General features: G+C 36.8%; 1 protein-coding gene across 22 annotated transcripts in view; it reads left to right on the top strand.

Annotated features, from left to right (window-relative positions):
* Positions 1-17,241, top strand: part of dock7 (dedicator of cytokinesis 7) — an 87,220-nt gene extending 69,979 nt beyond the window's left edge. For 14 of the 22 annotated variants that reach the window (XM_049479725.1, XM_049479722.1, XM_049479721.1 and 11 more), the window contains 16 exons: positions 594-690; positions 1,557-1,691; positions 1,920-2,072; positions 2,276-2,434; positions 2,525-2,625; positions 2,835-3,027; positions 3,122-3,265; positions 4,800-4,931; positions 7,078-7,092; positions 11,755-11,880; positions 11,970-12,059; positions 13,414-13,650; positions 13,881-14,024; positions 15,532-15,638; positions 15,746-15,913; positions 16,680-17,241. In XM_049479725.1, the coding sequence (XP_049335682.1) occupies positions 594-690; positions 1,557-1,691; positions 1,920-2,072; positions 2,276-2,434; positions 2,525-2,625; positions 2,835-3,027; positions 3,122-3,265; positions 4,800-4,931; positions 7,078-7,092; positions 11,755-11,880; positions 11,970-12,059; positions 13,414-13,650; positions 13,881-14,024; positions 15,532-15,638; positions 15,746-15,913; positions 16,680-16,722 (2,044 nt within the window). In that variant the 3' untranslated portion in view covers positions 16,723-17,241. Of the gene's footprint in view, positions 1-593; positions 691-1,556; positions 1,692-1,919; positions 2,073-2,275; positions 2,435-2,524; positions 2,626-2,834; positions 3,028-3,121; positions 3,266-4,799; positions 4,932-7,077; positions 7,093-11,745; positions 11,881-11,969; positions 12,060-13,413; positions 13,651-13,880; positions 14,025-15,531; positions 15,639-15,745; positions 15,914-16,331; positions 16,600-16,679 lie in introns of all 22 variants that reach the window. The other 8 variants (XM_049479726.1, XM_049479724.1, XM_049479719.1 and 5 more) reach the window with 4 other exon arrangements.
* The last annotated feature ends 22 nt before the right edge of the window (positions 17,242-17,263 follow it).

Genomic DNA, 17,263 nt, shown 5'->3' with positions numbered 1-17,263 from the left:
TTTGATCTTCATTTTTGGGACAAATATTTGTAGTGATCAAATGTTCGGTGCATCCCTATTTCTAAGATTTAAAGTCATAGTTTGGCCAAAAACAACATTTATACAGTTCCCACTTTCTGTTCTGAGCAGTCGAAACATGTTTTGTGGGCAAAACTACAGCAGCTGCTTACATTTTCCATGAACTTTTGTGTATTCTTAATGGACAACTCAAACAATGATGTTATGTTAGTTAAGTGTGTAATGATTTAAACAGGCTTTTTTATTATTATGTATTTGTTTTTATTATTATTTTGACCTGTAAGATAATGCAAAAAAAGAAATTGAAGAAATCAGACATGTTTTGTCTTATTATCAACTGTTTGTGGAGATAATTGTATAAATGCTTTGGCCACACTATATGATTTATAAGTGATTTTAGAAGTACAGTGGTCTGTACTTTAGTTCTGCTTGGCCCTGTATACATGGGGTGTATTCCTCTGTGTACACTGACTTGAATGCTGGTGCAGAGGCTGCTGTAGCATTCAAGGAATCCTCACGCTTTTTATTTTAAATCCCAGATTAAAGTTTGTAACACTGCTGTTTTTCTTTGGCAGAACCAGGGCTGAGCTGGAGCATGAAGCCCTTATAGACGGCAACCTGGCAACCGAGGCGAATCTTATTATTCTGGACACTCTGGAAATAATAGTGCAGGTATATTTTAATTTTATTGGACACAATGTGAACAGGGGTGGAATTTGTCATTTTGGAGCACTATGCAAAAAAATAAAAAATAATAAAAAAAATAAATAGAAAATTTAACCCCTTAACCCATTCGAGCCCAGACCCATTTCTGCATATTGATACCAAATTCAACATTGAGTAAATTACAATTGTAATTTAAGTTTTTCTTTGTCGAACTTGTGTCAGAACCAGGTTTATGTAGTGCAAAACATTTAAGTGTTACTATTGTTGGAACAGACCTGTAGAAGCAAACATACACTATTTAGAATAAGCTAGTTTTATCTCCAGCACAAACTTAGCCCAACTACCTTCTTTAAGTGAAGTCAGCCGAAGGTACATTAATTCACACACTCTGCTGTGATGCCTTTAGGATGTTTTAGGATGAGTTCATGAGTTAAAATGACAAGACAGTGCTGTAAGGAACTTTAGACTTCTTTTAATTGGTCTGTGACCAATATATCACCCCTCTTCTGGGTTAATATGGGTGTATGATACATATTATGAGCCTCAGTTATGTCTTTTAAATATTCAGAATATTATCACATTGAGTAATTGAGATTGCTTGCATTCATCGTTGCCTTAATCCTCATTAATCATGGTTTACTAAATATTAATTGTAATGGCTTTTATATTTTATTTTATATAAAAAAAATATTATAAAACTTTATCTTATATTAAAAACAGTTATTCTTTGTGTCCATAGATTGCTACACCTACTTTGGCCTAGTACCGACTGTAAATGTCCCTTACTTTAAATGCATTCTTATGGCATGTTTTTTTTTTTTTTTTTTTTTTTTTGGATAAGTGGTAATGACTAATTCTTGAATCCTATGCAGACTGTGTCTGTGACTGAGTCGAAGGAGAGCATACTGGGAGGGGTCCTCAAGGTCCTGCTTCACAGTATGGCATGCAACCAGAGTGCCCTCTATCTACAGCACTGCTTCGCAACACAAAGAGCGCTTGTCTCTAAGGTAAGAAAAGAACTGGAATAGAAAATTGTGATTCAGTTGTAGTAATATTAACTTAATAATTTAATTTAATAATAATTTAATGCATAATTTCATATATGTAGTAAATATTAATTTATTCAATTAATTGATTAATTAAGTAATCAACATGCATACAGTGTTTAACTTAAATAAAAGGTTGTTTTTAAATATATAAAATTTGCAGAAATTTATGTGTGTGTTTGTTTGCAGTTTCCAGAGTTGCTGTTTGAGGAGGAGACGGAGCAGTGTGCTGATCTGTGTCTGCGTCTTCTGAGGAATTGCAGCAGTAGTATCAGCACCATCCGAGCACACGCTAGTGCCTCTCTTTATCTGCTGATGAGACAAAACTTTGAGATTGGAAATGTAAGTGTAGCATGTTCTATCGCAGGGGTCTTCCTTCCTACCACAGAACAGAGGAACGCGCTTACTTTGTCTCTGGCTTTACGATTAAACCCAATAATGTTTGTTGTTATTAAACATTTCTTATATAGCTTAAGCTAGAAGTACATGTGTTTTCTTAATTTGAACAGGCACAGTTTAATATAGCTTGTTCTCTGTTCCTGCAGAACTTTGCCCGGGTGAAGATGCAGGTGACCATGTCCCTGTCGTCTCTGGTTGGCACGTCTCAGAATTTTAACGAAGAGTTCCTACGGCGATCACTCAAAACCATCCTCACTTATGCTGAGGAAGACCTGGAGCTCCGTGAAACCACCTTCCCTGACCAGGTTAGTCATGGAATATGGGGCGTTTAAGACACACCTTTTAAAATCTTATTCTTATTCTTATTCTTAACTGCTCTGCTTTTTGGGTTTCAGGTTCAAGACCTGGTGTTTAATCTACACATGATTTTGTCAGACACAGTAAAGATGAAAGAGCATCAAGAGGATCCAGAAATGCTTATTGATCTGATGTACAGGTGTAGATCACTGAAATTTCTTTCTGTTCCTTCTGCTGCTTCTGGTTAATTTCAACCTTCTGTCCAGTGCTAGGAAGGTGTAGTTCAGGTTCTAATTCTGGAGCTTACACATTCCCTTTTTTCAGACATAGGATTAGATATAGAAGCAGATATCTGGGCGTATTGAAAGACGAGTGTAAAACTGAATCTCCTCATCTTTTAAACTATAGAATTGCTAAGGGTTATCAAACGTCACCTGACCTGCGGCTGACGTGGCTACAGAACATGGCAGGGAAGCACTCGGAGAGGAATAACCATGCAGAAGCAGCCCAGTGCCTGGTCCACAGTGCTGCCTTGGTGGCTGAGTACCTCAGTATGCTGGAAGACCGCAAATACCTTCCTGTGGGCTGTGTGACCTTCCAGGTACTCAATCCAACCAAACCAACATATCCATCAGGCTGTCTTCAGCTTTTTGTTTTAAATGACACTGGATTTTTTTTTCTCTGTTGTGCCTCAGAACATCTCCTCTAATGTGCTGGAGGAGTCAGCAGTGTCGGATGATGTGGTCTCACCAGATGAGGAGGGCATCTGTTCAGGAAAGTACTTCACTGAGGCTGGTCTGGTGGGGCTGTTGGAGCAGGCTGCAGCCTCCTTTTCTATGGTAAGAACAATAAAGTGAATAATAAAATATTTTCAAACCCATATGTGTACTTAGATTAGGATTAGGATATGTTTTCTTTTTTTGCTATTGCATTTATTTTTGGGTTAATTATATTTTTATGTTAAAAACGAAAATATTTCTTTTGTTATGACTGAAAAAAAAATATTAATGTACATTTTCTGCAGTTATTTATTAACCATTTGGTTAATTTATAGATTAGATATTTCTGTTTATTCTTTATAGTAATGAATGTGAAAAGTGTAACTAATTTATACAGAGAAAAATGGGTTATATTGCAGTTCGGATTTGTTTAAAGTTAGAATTTGTTTAAGCAGTGGTGGCAGGCCTACACTCTGTAATTGTGCAAAAATGTTATTTTGGTGCATATCTAATTCTTTGCTTAAATGTCAAATGAAGCAAGCAGCTTTGCTTAAATGTCCTAATTGTTTAATCTGGGTTAGTATGGTGATGAAAAACCTGGAAAAGTCATTTATTTAAAAAAAATTAAATACCAATTTCCAGGCCTGGATACGTTTTGGAAAAATAAAAATACCCAGAAAGTTTTGGAAAGGTCATAAAAGTGTTTCAGTGTATCAATGGAGGAAAGTTATTTTGAGCTAACAAATATATCAGAGTTAATTTAGTCAATTAGCCCTACATAATGGCGCTCTCAGGACCTGACACACATTTTATTAAAGATTGTGTTTCCACATTTTTATCTGATTCATTTTAGACCTACTATATTATATCAATTTTAATTATAGTTTTAGTTGATTTTCTAGTTGAGTTTTATTGTTCATGCCTGCACTGATGTTTTAAAAATCATATGGTCAAGAAAATTCACCTTAAAGGCATTAAAAGGCATGAAAAATCATTTAAAAAATGTATGGGTTTAAACATGTATGAACCCTCTTAATATGATATACAGTACCCATGCTTAAAAGTAAATAAAAAATATATTAAATTATTGCTAGAATCAGATTAGGTCATTAGTTCATGCTCATCCATACTAAATAACTGAAGTCAGAAACTGGGTTGTAAAGTATATTGTGATAGACTGTGTTCAGAAGGTCATTTTAGTGTCCTCCAAAAATACAGGTCTTGCTTCTGATTCAATGCACGTGTTAAAAAGAACCTTTGGCATTAACCTTTGACATTACAAATGCATCAGCCAATAGGAAATTGACTTGCATCCTGTTGATTTTGAGGAAAGCGGAGGTAAAACTAAGCACAGCTATCAGCTCACATCCATAGATTTATAGTCCAAGGTAAAAGGACAGCTCAAAGTGAGCTTTGGTCACTTCCTTTTAAAAAAAGAACAGCAACTGCTCCGTTTTTGCTCACAAGCGTTACTGTGAATGAGATTCTTGCTCACGTTGATCGATTTACAACACACCTACAAAAAAACACCAATGCTGACACCAACCAACGTGTCCTCATGAAAGCAGCCTTCGACCCCTGCACTGGGGATGCTATAGGGTAAATGACCTTGTTTTCACTCTAGTTTGCTCTCTCTGTGTTGCTGTGTCTGCAGGCTGGCATGTACGAGGCGGTGAATGAAGTCTACAAAGTGCTCATCCCCATTCATGAAGCCAACAGGGATGCTAAGAAGCTAGCCACCATTCATGGTAAACTGCAAGAAGCCTTTGGCAAAATTGTGCATCAGGTAAATATGTTTAGCAGCTTGATGGTCTGCTTGACAGTATATATTTAAATATTTACGAGCCCCACATCTTAGAAAGGCATCTATCAAAAAACTACTTTATATCACCTTTTCATATAATCACAAAGCTTTGTTTATTCTGCCTCTCTTACTCTTAGTGCTGTGCACGAACACACAGTTTCCTGAACGTGCTTCAGAACAGCATGTAAAGATGTTTTTAAACTCTTTAAATCTCCACAATGTTTACTTAATATTAAGAATTCTATTAGTAGATTAATATTAGATTACATTTTTCATATAATTCCAAAAATGTCCCCCTAAAACAGTCAATAATAACCTAATGCTGTTTAGAGAGTACTATATTTTATCTTCTGATGCCCTGATGCTATTTGTAACAGTAGTAAATCTACCTCATACATATGGGCAAACATTAATTATTAATCTTCAATTAGCTGTTAGCAGTCTTTTCCACATTTTCTTACTAGTTAGCATAAATCGGCTACAATATCAACCTGCATCTTTGCTCCTAAAGGATCCTTTTATACACGTTTATAATAAGACCGAATAATTTGGAATGTTTGCCGAATGTGCAAGATTTTGCTGTATTCTGTGACTTTTATATTTAACTAGCAACACAACATACTTTCTATGTATTTAACCAAAATAATATCAACTCTATCCTATGACCAAGGGCAGCCCTTAAATCCGTTTATACAGAGAGGCTTTCAATACACTAAGTCTATGTTCACACAGCAGATAAAAGTGACCCAAATCCAATATAAAGTTTAGGCTGTTCACACAGTCTTTTCAAATGTGAAAGCTGTACCTGACATCTGTGCGAACAGTTTGCACTCGTCCTCGAAAAAGCAGCGCTTCATTTTAAGTTTTGGTTTCATCCTTGTTGGAATTTCAAGAGCTATGAATTAATATAGACTGCTGCTAAGCTTACCACAGAGAAATTGCTTGAGTCTCGCTGTTATTTGGCCTTAAATAGGTTTTTATTTTCTTTTATTCCTTTGACAATGCAGCTGTGATCTGTGACCACGGAACATTGCGTGGCTGCGACGCAAGTCTTTTAATATTACTGAAAGAAACCAATCAGTCCAAAATGTATATGAGATCTGTTCTCATTTTTCTCACTTTAGCCCTGTAACTACTGCTGCTGTCCATTTTCCCGTCTAGTCATGGTCATTTTCTCAGCTTTTTTCCTTCTTGTTGCTGTAAAAATCGAATTAATTCAGATCTGGCCATTTAGACAGAGCTGCATTGTCGCTAATCGGATATGTATCAGATTTCAATACGACAAAATAATTTTGTTGCTGTATTCACAGCCACACAAACGACACCGCTGTGTCATATATATTGAAAACTATCCAGTTTAGGCCACTTTTACATGCTGTGTGAACATAGCCTAAGTGTACTGTATATAAGTGTGTATTCTTGTGTAAAAGTCAACAAAAAACACCCACAGAATCAAACACTTTACAGAAGGGCACCATTCATAAGCTTTTTAAATATTTATTCCACAAAGTGCAAGTTGTCAACACCTATTCAGGTGAAATGACAAGCTTGTTGAAATATAGGGCAGGTGTCATGAAATGCTTGTGTAGTTTATATGTAGCCTCATGAATGCTCTTCTTTAATAAAGTGTAATTTATTAAGAAACTAATCATTTTACAATGTGCATTAGATGTGAGGTGATTTTAGATGTATATATATTTTTTGCAGTTTTGCACATTGTCTTTGATAAACCTTGGTGCACTGTAAAAGTACACTCATTTACTGCTCTTGCTTATTACAGCAGTTACCAAACACTTAATCAATCACACTCAACATGAACTCCAAACTTACTGTGCAAAGTGCTTTGCATGTCTTTGCAACGTAACTTGTTGACTTGTACCTGAGGCACTATATTTATTTCCTATGAGAAGACAGACATCGAGTAGGTCTTGCATGTAGCACAGCTAGTTCATGGGGGTGAATGTTGTTTTGCATGGGGTATTCTGAATAATTTCTCTGGGAACAAGATATACATGGCTTCCTGAAGCTCTGGGCTGTAAGGGAACCATGTTGAGCTTTAGAGGTGTGTGACTGTGACCTGTATGTGCGTGTGTGTGTGTTGATTTGTCCTATATTCTTTGTCACACAGAGCACTGGCTGGGAGGTAGGTGGTGAACCTCATGGTTAAATGCTTGGCCCACATGTGCAAGCTGTGGGTCATTTATCCTGGCCTCTCTATGCTGTGAATTTGGTCCATTAACCTTTTTTATGGACGTTGTTTGGCTCCGTCCATCCCTCCTCCATCTTTCCGTCCATGGGAATGCTGCCGATGGCGTGCAGGCAGCAACCTCCCCTGCTCTCGATCTCTCTCTGTCGTTTCCTCTTTCTTCCTCTTTCTCTCACTCCCTTTCTCTCCTGAACAGAAGCAGTGTTAACATTGCTGGTTTTGGCAGGCCATGCATGGGAGCCACTGTGTGACACTAATGACGAGTTGTCAAGTTGAATGCGTCACTTCATTTTGTCTCATCTTCCTCCGTCACTCCCATCCACTTCTCTCTTTCTCTCTCTCTTTTTCATCAGCTCGGGAATCAACGTGATCTCACTGCAGTCATTATTATAAAGCACAGGGTTCGATTTATTCCTCACAGTCCAAAGAATACCCACAGAATGTACATCATTTGCAGTGTTGGCATTTTTTTCTGTCTGTGGAAAAATGTCATTCCAAAGGCTACTTAGTGTGGTAGTGGTGGGAGATACTAGTATTACGTTGTCCTGTGGTTTGCATTTTACCATGTTGTTATGGATACAGTGATTAAGCCCAAAAATGCAAAAACAAATACAGTTCAGGTTTGTACACAAATTAAATTTGAGCTGCTTCAGTAATTATTATAAACTTAATAAACTCAACTAACAACTGGCTCACAATTAAACAATCTGCTGCAGTGTTAGTGCAGATAAATGCAGTTTCAATCCACTGGAACTTTGTTTATATCATTACTGTGTATATATACATGTATATGTATATATAAAACGATAATCAATGCATCTTGATGCATATTTTTCTTCTATACAGAATAAATATTTTTATTTCCCCATTGCATGACTACTTGGTACTTTTAAAAAAAGGTATCTGTTATGAGCCATAATGAATCCCGCTAATTAATAGGCTTTTTAATACTATTTACATTTACTTGAAATAGGCATAGTTATCAATAGGCAAAATAGGCAAAAATCTAGGATTAATGTTGTTAGGATGGCTCGATAAGTAGCTTGCTGGATTACAGTTCATGCTAAACACGAACAGTCACAAATTTGAGAGAACGTGAGGGAAATGCGAGATCAGACGATAGGCTTTAAGCTTTAATATCTGCCAGATACATCAGTGTACATACAGTGCAACCAAAAAAACGTTTAATCCAGCTTGGGTCAACATCTGTGTGAGATGTGTAGATATGTGCAAAATTACTACAGTGCTGATGAGTTCAGTCAGAGTAGAGTTGTAGGTAGTAGATGATTTGACTGTTTGACGTAATTTTATCAGTGGAGGAGAGAAAAGTACAGAGATATTATTAATCCAAATATAATCAGAAGAAAAAGAATCACATGAAAGAGAATTACCCATGTACTATTTAGTTCTTCTGTCAATCATTTATACACACTGTGATATTGTAAAACTGCTATGCATCACAATGATTTGACAGACATCACTAAGTCGAAATGAAAATCATGCGGTGAGACAAAGTTACATGTAAGTGGACATGTACTATTACTTGGTGGTTATTTTAGTAATAAAATCAGCATTTTCCAAATGGTAGCAAGTCGCTCACTCCTACAAAATGGTAAAATGGTTTATGATGATGTTTTTGTTCACTTCGGGATTAAATCGACCCCTGAGTCCTGATTTGTGTTTGTTTGTTTGTGTGTTGGTAATAATAGCTCATGGTCTTTCATGGTTTACTGCATGGTCAGGACCTCCGTTGACTGTATGGCACGATACTGTCCCGTTCCATAACTGCATGTTATTTGTCGAGGCGATGGCAAGGGCTGTGCCTGACGCTCCATTCCCACCACGCTCACCCCTCCTTTCCCTGCCTGCTCTTCTCCTCTCTCCTTTACTCCCTCCTTTACAGCATGCGTCTGGTTTTTGGGCTTTTGTGTTCTTTCGTTTGTTGTTCTTCTTCTTTGTTCAGTAAAAGTTAATTTGTGGAGTTGTGGTTTGTGTTTTTTTATGTCTGTGTTTTTGTTTGTCTTTCGGAGAGATTCCTGTTTCCCTGATTAAAATATATATTCTGTTCTCTCCTTTTTTTTCATTCCCCTGGTTGCTGACCCCTCCTCTTCCCACTTTAATTATTGTGTCTTGTGGTAAGTTTCTAGTTTTAGGGTTTATTTCTGTTGCTTTAACAATGCATATACAGACTGTGATGAACCAGAGGTGGGCTGAGCCATCTCAGACAGCTGACTGTTCCACATCTTTGTAGTTACTATGAAAGATCTAAAATACCTAAATATTGAAACCCAGATTGGAGAATAGGGATTTATGAAATCCATGAGGATATGCAGGTTGTAATGTGATTAAAAAGTGGTACAAAGATGAGGAAATTGTCAATTTACGTATATATACATACATATACATGTTTGTTTCAACTGTAACTAACCAGTACCCTGCTGGAGTTAATGCTGTGGGAGGCAAAGGTTACCTGACTGTAGGGACTTGACCCCATGACTGGCCTGCTTTGGCTCAGCCTGGAGTTGCATTTGATTGGCACACGTTATGTCGCCCACTCCCAGTCCTCACTGCAATCTGCACACTGTCCCTCAGCCCTTTGTCCCTGCGCTGCCCTCTACCAGCATTGCTCTCCATGCTAACTTGCCTCCCCCTTTTACTCTTATTTGGCCGGCCAGTGTCTGAGACTGGCCAAACTGCTGTAGGCCGAACGTTTGATGGGCCGGCTTATTTATATCATACACACTCAGCTACAAACTCGTCTCTCTGTCTTTCCCTCCTTTCGTTCACTCTTACTGTGGTCATGACTTACTTCTCTCATATCCTCGTCATAGTCTCAGCTGATCAATTTCCTTTGAGACAAAACAAAAGAACCTATTTCAGAATGATGTGGCATTAAGCCTGGCTGATTTTGTGTAAATCTGCTTATATTCCATGCTTAGAATTAGAGGCATCTGACAAGGACATGGTAATATAAAAAAATAGTGAAGTAAAAAGGTACTTGCCCTGAATTATGTTACCCTCACTTATGCATTTGTAACAGTAAATGCTTTAAGATTTTGGAAAAAAAAAAAATCAGTTTTTCTCACAGTTTATCTGGCCAATTGTCCCACCAATCAGCTGGAAGCCAGCTGTATATCCCTCATCACTAGTGATGCCTCGATACAAGGAGGGTGAAGACTATCACACTAGACTAGTCACTTCGGACATGTGTGAAGTAAATCACTGATACATCAGCTCACAGACGCCTTGTGCTCACCCTTTAGAGTGATGTGGGGAGAGAGCACCATCTATCCACCCAAAGAAAGCAAGGCCCAAGCAGCTGATGGCAAGCTGCATGACCCGGATTCAAATCAGCGATTCAAACCAGTCATAGTGGCAGTGCCTTAGTCTGCTGGACCACCCAGATCCCCAAGACACAAGATTTTTAATTATTATGCGTTACACAATCCAAATCACCTCTATGATTAAAACATTAAAAAAAAAAAAAAATCAACTTTCAATTTTGCTCAATTCGATATTAATTCATTTAGGGATATCTCTGTAAAAATAACATGTTTTCTTTAAATATTCAAAGAGATTTTAGAGAATTTAATTTGTAATTGTACAATAAACAAAATGAACAATTAATCCAAGGAAGTTAGTATTAGAAGTTAGTATTTCAGCTTTACTTTTGTCAAAACAGCTGATTTTAAAGATCTGTAATAGATTTATAGGAATCAATATTTGATCACGCAAAAAAAGATCAGTTTGAATAAAAATAAAATAAAATAAAAAATGGCTGTGTTCATATGCTAAGGTTCCCCGTTCAAATATACAACTCTGGAAAAAAATTAAGGGACCACTTCAGTTTCTGAATCAGTTTCTCTGATTTTGCTATTTGCTATATATTTGATTAAAATCAACATTGTTGTTTTATTCTATAAACTATAGACAATAAAATTAAAATATTGTCATTTAAAGCATTTATTTGCAGAAAATTAGAAATAGTTTTCAGACCTTAAATAATGCAAAGAAAACAAGTTTATATGCATAAAGTTTTAAGAGTTCAAAAATCAATATTTGGTGCAATAAAACTAGTTTTTAATCACAGTTATCATGCTTCTTGGCATGAAAGGGGTAAATACTTTTTCACTGTGTATTTCTGTAAAAGTATAAAAATATCTGGTGAAGTGCTGAAGGCATGGACAGAAACCCAGTTCACACAGTCTATACTTTCTTCTCTGATGCCTCTGGATCTGTTCTGTAATACAGTATATGCCGCAGTATACTGTATGTAATTATCTTTCATGTGTTGAATGTTTTGAATTGCATCTGTTTCTTCTCAGCTTACTATTCTCAGCACGTCTGCAGCACTAAATCTGTACCTTTACATGTATTCATTTATCAGACTGTGATTACTTTGCTGCTACAGTCTGATAATCTGGTGCCAAGTCAACATGAACTTTTATCCTCTCAGTCTCAGTCAGAATAACCGTCATTTACTTTACAATATCATAGTTTTTCACCACTGTTATTAGTAGAACAGGTCTGTAATGAAGTGTGGATGAAGGGGTGGGAATGTTTGTGCTAATTACTGACTGTTTGTTGCAGGATGGAAAGCGGATGTTTGGTACTTACTTCAGAGTTGGCTTTTATGGTTCTAAATTTGGTGACTTGGATGAGCAGGAGTTTGTATACAAAGAGCCGGCCATCACTAAACTGGCTGAGATCTCACACCGGCTTGAGGTACTCTCTCATGGGAAGCAGTTTTGCCTTTTATAATGAGAGTAAAATATGTTACGGGTGCACCACATCATTGTGTTGTGTTTTTTCAGGGTTTCTATGGGGAGAGATTTGGAGAGGATCAGGTTGAAGTCATTAAAGACTCCAATCCAGTGGACAAATGTAAACTGGATCCAAATAAGGTAGGCTTTCGTGCATGCATGTGTGGGACCTCTATGGCTGTTAATTATGGGATTTATTATGGGATCTCTCATTTAGTGAAATGGACGGTTCTGAGTGGATTAAAGTACAGAAATATTTCAAGCATGAAACTAATTCATGCATACAATTAGGGGTGTGCCATATCGTATTGTACGCAATAATATCGCCAACATTGTTTAATATCGTGCACAATATTATACCCTGAAATATCATGCCATTTTACCCACCCCTAGTTATCACATTAGGGTACTATTTTTGTTTTGCGTTTTTTAGCAAAAGAAAAATTCACTGTTCTCATTTCCCATTATATATTTACTAGATACAGATTAGATCTGTCCAGTATCATTTATTTTACGTCAGATATTTAGAGTTCATTATTAGAATCATGAAATTCTGGATGATTGACTTCTTGTATTTTTTTTATATCTCAGTTAGGGCTGTAACATATAATATCATATATTCGATAATAAAAAAAAATAATTTTTATTTTGTGGCAGTAGTGTATTCTTGAAATATATAAATATATATTTTTTTTATTCAGTGTTTTGTCATATTTCCAAGAGTATCGTTATTGCACAAATACCATGAAATACTGTGATATTATTTTAGGGCCATATCACCCACCCCTTTATAACAATGTACACCATGCTTATGGTTTATATATGTACACTCATAACCTTAAAGCTTACTGCTAACTGGTTGTCTTAGGCCCCACGCATTTTAGGATGTTCACTAAATGCAAAACAAAAAAAACAACAGGGGACACTAACTCTTTACAGAGTTAGATTATATATAAATTACTCTATTACAGTTTTTTATTGATATACACATCATTGCGCTCTGATGAAGCATATATGAAAAATCCATTGTGGATTAACCCCCCAAAAATAGGCACCCCTTCAAAGTTCAGGGACAGTCCCTTAAATTTAAATCCCATTTTAATCCGAGAGCAGTGGTCTATAGTATATCTTTATAAGGCAGAACCTACCATTTTAATTTAAAAAAAAGCAGTGTCATTGTGATCTAATGAAGAATCTATGTGAAATCTATTGTGGAAACCTTAAAAGAAATGCTCTCCTTCAAAGGTATATTTTTTTTTATCCAAGAGTGATCAATTCACATTCTATAAATTTTGTTCATATTTACATCTAAAAATAGTCTAGGATGTAATCTGATACTCTACACTATTTCTCTGATTGTGATAATAAATAAAAAAAAAAAGTTCGTTTTTAATCCTGATTGTTTTGTTGTTGCGTGTACCTCATTACGACTGTCTGTTATGATCAGTGATGTAATATAAATAACTCTTATCACACTGCTGTGTTCCTGTGGCAGGCGTTCATTCAGATCACGTATGTGGAGCCGTACTTTGACACGTACGAGATGAAAGACCGCATCACGTATTTCGACAAGAACTACAACCTGCGCCGCTTTGTTTACTGTACTCCGTTCACGCTGGATGGCCGAGCGCACGGAGACCTGCACGAGCAGTACAAGCGCAAGACCATTCTCACCACCAGCCACGCCTTCCCCTATATCAAAACCCGCATCAACATCATCCACAAGGAGGAGGTAACCTGAGTTCAACCGTGTTTACAACATGATTCAATCGAGAGCTTTTTTGGCTCATTGTTTGCAGGGACATGGTCTTTGTGTGCTTATGAAAGCCAAATTCGGTCAGCCTGCCCTTTAGTAGTTATTTATACTGTGTCAGTGCCAGCGCTAGCCTACCTGCTTCACACTGCTGTTATGCAACCTGCCAACAAACACTATTTTTGTTCTGTCTTCTGTTTTTTTCTTAGATCATCTCCATGCCTATTGAGGTGGCCATTGAGGACATGCAGAAAAAGACCCAGGAACTGGCTTTTGCCACACACCAGGATCCAGCAGATGCCAAGATGTTACAGATGGTGCTTCAGGGGTCTGTGGGAACCACAGTAAACCAGGTAATGAGCCAAGCATGTGCTTACTCTGTAGGCAGCAGATATGCTTTCAGAACAGTCATTAGGAGGACAATTTAAAAACAAATCCCAGGCATTTACTGTTTACTGCTGGGTGTTTGCCACACTTTAATAGATAAAAAGATATTATGTCACAGTACAAGTGAACAGTTTGTTAAATGAGGCTGAGACTTCGGACAGGTCAATTTTTTGGGGAGGGGTCAATAAATATGGTCAAAAAAATTTTTTTGGTCCAAAAAATAAATACATTCCAGATGCCTACATACCAGGATTTTGAGCTTTACAACTTAACATTAAAATGTACCCTTGCTAATCAGCAATGCTCAGTGATAATAATAATAGTAACCCAACTCAAATTAACCCACTACCCCATTTCCTAACTTAAGCTACCTTATCTAACCAGCTCTGTGCCCTCAACCACGGTCAGGGAGCTCTGAAACTCTCCCCAAAAATACACTTATTTTAAGGAAAATTTTAATCCTATAGCAGCCATACAACCAGCAGTGCACAAGTGGGATCTGTGTGCTCATTTTATACAAAGGATAGAAGAGGGGGACGAGTCAGGTCAGAGCAGGTGACTCTGTTTAGAGAGTAATTTTAGACTCAATTTAAAGTCTTTTTAGAGTGTGCTCACTGTCTCCAAGTCCCCAAATACCCAAACACAACCGATTACACAACTATCTCAGCTGATTTTAAGTTTAAATGTCCTTCAAATGTTGTTTAAATGTCTGCTGGAATCATACCAATGATCTGTGCTCTATAAAGATTTTCCCATTTTTTCTTTTTGAAAGCAAGACAATTTTAGGCTTAATTCATTTTATACAATGGCAAAAAAAATTACAATGACAACATTAATGAAAACCGTCACAAAAACTAATTGTTGGTTTTGGCTAAAACTATGTGATTTGGTTCTTCACTAGCTGAGCCTATGGCTACGTTCACATTACCAGACTGAAGTGACTCAAATCAGATCTGATTTTTTCATGGCTGTGTGAACATGCCAAATCAGATCTGAGCCACTTCCATATGTGGTCCTTAATCAGACGCGTATCCAATCCATGTACATGCGACCTGAATATAAAGGGTCAAATCAGAATTCATGCGTCTTTTTGCTTTTTCACATGCGCAAACAGCAAAAGCAAACCGCCTGGCCTTTTTTCACCTCCTCGACCTGAACATGTATTTCAGACCAGCTGTTTGCTGTTTCTCCACTGCAGCAAAAGCTTCTCCACATATGAGCTGCTAACGCTCATCCATTTCCCTCTCAATTTTTTTTGTTGTTGTTTGTAAAGAAGGGGGCGTTTATAGACGCATCAATGTACACGTCAATGAGGTATTTCAGGGACAGATTCGTTCACATTTACACACAGATACAGATCACTTACACTTGTGAATGTGAACCGTCAGGATAGCCAAACCCGATCTAAGCATAAAATCGGATTTGAGCAATGTGGCTTGTAATGTGAATGTAATCTATGATGTTTCTCCACAGGGTCCACTTGAGGTGGCACAAGTATTCTTATCTGAGATTCCCAGCGATCCAAAACTCTATAGACACCACAACAAACTGAGACTCTGCTTTAAGGACTTTACAAAGAGGTAGGAATACAGTTCCCAAAAAAGTCTTGCCCATTTTTTTTTTTTTTTATGTTAGGTTTTTTATGTAACTTAATCAATATTTTTCTCCCATTTCCCACCATTATTAGGTGTGAGGATGCCCTACGCAAAAACAAGTGTCTGATAGGCCCAGACCAGAAAGAGTACCAGCGAGAGCTGGAGAGAAACTACCACAGGCTGAAAGAGGCCCTTCAGCCCCTTACTAACCGAAAGATTCCCCAGCTCTACAAACCCGTGCTACAGGTCAACTCTCACAGGTAAGAGATCCGTTATAAATAACTAATAATTATTAGTTTTTGATCTAAAGCATACACTGTTTAAAATAGGCAAATTTGTGAGAGTGCCACATGTTCCCACAGGTTTTACATTAGAGCCAATGAAATTAACTACCCAATATAAATTATATAAGTAAAGCCTGGGCTTACATACAGATTAAGGAGTTTTAAGGGTTTTAAAAGCTTTTGCATCTATCTTAGCAATATGAGAAAGGAGGGATTTTTCCCCACTAAAGGGATGAAAATCCAAAATGACAGAATCGGTCAGTGGAAGAAACTCTTTATAAGAAAAGTAGGAGGTACCCTTCAGGAAATAGTTTTATGACACAAATCTGCTATGGCTGCCAGGTTGCATGACAGAGTTTGGGGGGTGTAATAGTTCTGCCATGCTCGATTTCAGCAGTTTGCATCATACCATGTGAGGACTTCAGAGAGGAGGAAAAAAAAGAAGAAGAAGAATCTAAGATGTTGTCTCACGTCTAACATGCCAGAATTTGTGATATCTTTGATATGTTAATTCATCTCTGTTAGGGTTCACAGTAAGATTAGATACACATTTTATTTTTTAAGTAATAGGTCATCAATTTTAATGTTTCTTACATTATATGCTAAATTTCTGATCATGCTTTTTGCCACTTTGACAAGCAGCAAACGGACAGCTTGACAAGGTAGAAAAACCTGAATAGATTTTTCCCCCTATATTAACTTAATTTTATAAGTACTTACTGTCTTTTCTTTTCTCCTCCAGAGACTCCTTTAGCAGAATGAGCCTCCGCAAGCTGGACATGTGAAGACCAGGAAACTACAAAAAAAAAACACGTTTTATTTATTTGTTTGTAAATATTAAAATCTTTTTTTTTTTTTTTTTTTGAGAGGGAAAAAAAATCAGTGTTTTTTTTTATTATTATTATTATTTGGCCAGAACAGAGAAGCTAAACCTAGTGTGAAGTTGGTACGTCATTCCAATTTTGTATGCGTTTACAGACATGGCCTGTTACAGTCAGTCATTCGGATTGAAGGTGGATCTTGCAGCATGTGTTGAAACTGTATTAAATATCCTTTGTGCACTTTTTCTTTTTTTCTTTTTTATATAAACATGGTGTCCTAAAGCATTTTACCACACATGGTACGACTCTGAAAGTTTGCTATGTAATCCGAATGAAAAACATGCAAAAAAAAAAAAAGTACCACTATTTATCTTTTTTTGTTACATTTGTTTAAACTTATTGAAATGTTTTAAACATTCTTGAATAATTTTATGTAGCTTTTGTTTACCTTAAATATTTTACTAAATAAATATTTTAATGCAAGGAGTGTGAATGTTTTTAATTG

This window comes from Astyanax mexicanus, chromosome 5 (assembly GCF_023375975.1).
Source record: "Astyanax mexicanus isolate ESR-SI-001 chromosome 5, AstMex3_surface, whole genome shotgun sequence".
In the NCBI taxonomy this organism is placed as follows: domain Eukaryota; kingdom Metazoa; phylum Chordata; class Actinopteri; order Characiformes; family Acestrorhamphidae; genus Astyanax; species Astyanax mexicanus.
This window is presented reverse-complemented; position numbering and strand designations above follow the sequence as displayed.